The sequence below is a fragment of the Nannospalax galili genome, unplaced genomic scaffold (genome assembly GCF_000622305.1).
Source record: "Nannospalax galili isolate Female #2095 unplaced genomic scaffold, S.galili_v1.0 scaffold858, whole genome shotgun sequence".
In the NCBI taxonomy this organism is placed as follows: Eukaryota; Metazoa; Chordata; class Mammalia; order Rodentia; family Spalacidae; genus Nannospalax; species Nannospalax galili.
In genome coordinates, this window is record NW_008341877.1 from 2,443,798 (window position 1) to 2,446,696 (window position 2,899).

Sequence of the window (2,899 nt, forward strand, 5' to 3'; positions counted from 1 at the left end):
TGCTAAATTAAAAAAAACAAACCAACAAAAAGGGCCAAGCATGGTGTCACATGCCTTTAATACTAACACTGGGAAGGCATAGGCAGGCAGCTCTCTGTGAAATGGAGGCCAGCCTGGTCAAGTTCCAGGCCAGCTGGGGCTACAAGGAAACACTGTCTCAAAAACCAAATAACAAAAAACAACAACAACAAAAGAAGGCTAAGCTTTAAGGGTGACTAATTGCAAACTAGAAATTAAAATGTGGTTTTGTTTTGGAAATCCTTCTGGATTTCCAGCTTCAGTTTTCCAAGGTTTTAGTAGGAACTTTTGGATGCCACGAGTCATTCATGTGTCACTCTGGGATGTGAACCTGATAATGCTAGGCGTTAAAAATCCATCCAGCACAGAAAGCTCCTCCATGGGCAGCAAGCAGTGGGAGACTTTAATAACAAAAGATGGCATCATCTATTGCTCGTTGGCAGATGGACACACTAGAACTGTGTTCCAAAGTCCAGCAAAACACATTTGACAAGAATCAAGGACATATTTTTCCCTAAGTAATCTTATAGCAAATCAGAATCAGCATGTCCTCTCCCTCACACAGTTGACATGGCCATTTTCATCCCCAGGGCCAAGAACCCCTTCCAGAGGCATGTAGACGACACTGGTTGAAGGGCACTCACCTCCCTGGCCTTCTCAATGGCATTGGTGAAGATATAAATGATGACAAGCCACTCTTGCACGCTGGGTTGGGGCTGCATCTCTACCAGTACCGTGTAAGTGAACAGCATGAGGAATGCCAAATAAGCCATCTGTGAGGGACACACATTCCCCAGATGTGAACGCAAGTGACCATTGGAGGACACCAAGCAGAGGCAGACAGAGTCCAGAAGAAACACCGGCATGCATTTCTGCATGACATATAACCAGGGCTGACTTCGAAAGCATAAGAGGCTACAGTGTTGTTATTCTATATGGCATGAAAAACCACTGCTCTCAGATGCCTGGAAAGAGATGCTCTCTGGTCCTGTTGACCTTAATCGTTTCATCATGCACACTGGCAGGCTGGAGGCAGGCCAGGGAGGACTCCCAAGTCTTCCCTCTGATTTCAACATGAAAAACATGTGCCAAAAAAGCCTGACAGGCAGTATTGGTGGATGACCATGTTTACACATGGTGCACCAATGTTTATTTCTGCTCAAAGTCTTGTTTTATAATGAATAAAATATTTTAACCAGGGGCTTTAGATATGGCTCAGCTGCTTATAGGTACTGCTCTTGCAGAGGACCTGAGTTTACTTCCCAGCACTCATGTGATATGACATATCACTGCTTGTAACTCCAGCTCCAGGGAATCCAATGCCCTCTTCTAGACTCCAAAGTCACCTACTACACAGACACACAGACACACAGACACACACACACACACACACACACACACACACACACACACGCAGATAAATAAATTTTTTAAATAGCCTAGCTAATATAAACATATCGTATCATCCAACTGTGAGTCCTTGGAATTAAGGACTGTTGGAAGATGATTTGATTCACAGCACCCAGTCCTCTGCCTGATACCTAGAAGACTATGTTAAGTATTATATATTATATCTAGATTGCTAATCTCTTCCAAGTATGTAAACATATACATATACGTGTTCACTTCCCCTTCGCATTTATAGAAAGATGCAAATCAGTAAAATTCACACACCCTTGTCTACCAATGTGCTAGCAGAGATTGAGATGCCAGGCCCACTGCTGACATGCTGTTCTGGACCAGATCTCAGTGGCTCCCCTCTACTGCTCCGGTGGGCACCTGTCTCAAAAAGCTCATAGACTGAACATTTCTCTTTTTTAAAATTATTGAATTTTTGTGTATTTCATACAGAACATCTCAGTCAATCTTAATCATCTTCATATCCCCCACTGGTACCATCCCATAGCCCCCTACTGGAATTCATACATTCTGTCATTTATGTTAAGGCCTATTGTGTCAAGTTAGTGTTTCCAAACGTTTCTCAGTGCAAGTTCGTGTACTGAGGTCTAGTTGGCCTATCCAGAGTCCCTTGCTTCAGGAAGATCAGCTCTTCCTCACCCAGCAGAAATCAGTTGCCAATATTTCTTCAGCTAAGATTAGGGTCTGCTGTCACTTAGACTGAACATTTCTAAGGAAAGAAACACAAAACTTCTTCAAATGTTTGGGGGTTGACTTTCCCCAATGAAGCAATATGGTTAAAATCCTCTCTGAACTCCTATTAGAGTCTTCTGGATATACTGTTCATCACAAAAGTGATGAAATATCAACCTCTGAAAGGAGATTTGAGCACAAGTGTAGGGGTGTATGTACATGTTCATATGGGTATGTGTGATATATATATGTACATTTTTGTGTGGTGTATGTACATGTTCTTATGAAGGTGTGTGTGGTGTATGTATGTGTTTTATGGGGGATTGCAGGTGTGCATGTATGTATATGGGTACTTATATAGAGACTAGAGGTGTCATCTGTGATAACTCCCCATCATTTTTTTAAAATTTTTAATTGTTATGTGGTTCTGGTCGTGTGTGTGTGTGTGTGTATACCAAGGTACACATGTGGAAGTCATAGGACAATTTGTGGGACTCAGTTCTCTCCTTCCACCATGTGGGATCCAGGGATTGAATTCAGGGAGTCATGTTTGGCAACAAAAGCAGGTCATGAGCCATCTCATCGACCTGCTTCCACTCTGGTTTTTGAGGCTGGGTCTTTCCCAGGGATCCACCCATCTCCATTTCCCCAGTGCTGGGATCACAGACGGACTCTGCCATACTCAGCTTTTTTTTTTTTTTTTTTTTTTTTTTTTTTTTTTTTAAAAAAAAAAAAAAAAAAAAAAAAAAAAAGAGGACGATAAATCTTTCACTGTGATATATCAAAATAA

The 2,899-nt window shown here is 41.8% G+C and overlaps 1 protein-coding gene across 4 annotated transcripts in view; it reads right to left on the reverse strand.

Moving 5' to 3' along the window:
- Positions 1–2,899, reverse strand: part of Trpm6 (transient receptor potential cation channel subfamily M member 6) — a 189,357-nt gene that overhangs the window by 80,189 nt on the left and 106,269 nt on the right. For 3 of the 4 annotated variants that reach the window (XM_017799218.1, XM_017799219.1, XM_029565615.1), the window contains exon 20: positions 663–791. The exons of the other annotated variant lie outside the window; for it this stretch is intronic. In XM_017799218.1, coding sequence (XP_017654707.1) covers positions 663–791 — 129 coding nt within the window. The remainder of the gene's footprint in view (positions 1–662; positions 792–2,899) is intronic. 4 annotated transcript variants of the gene reach the window in all.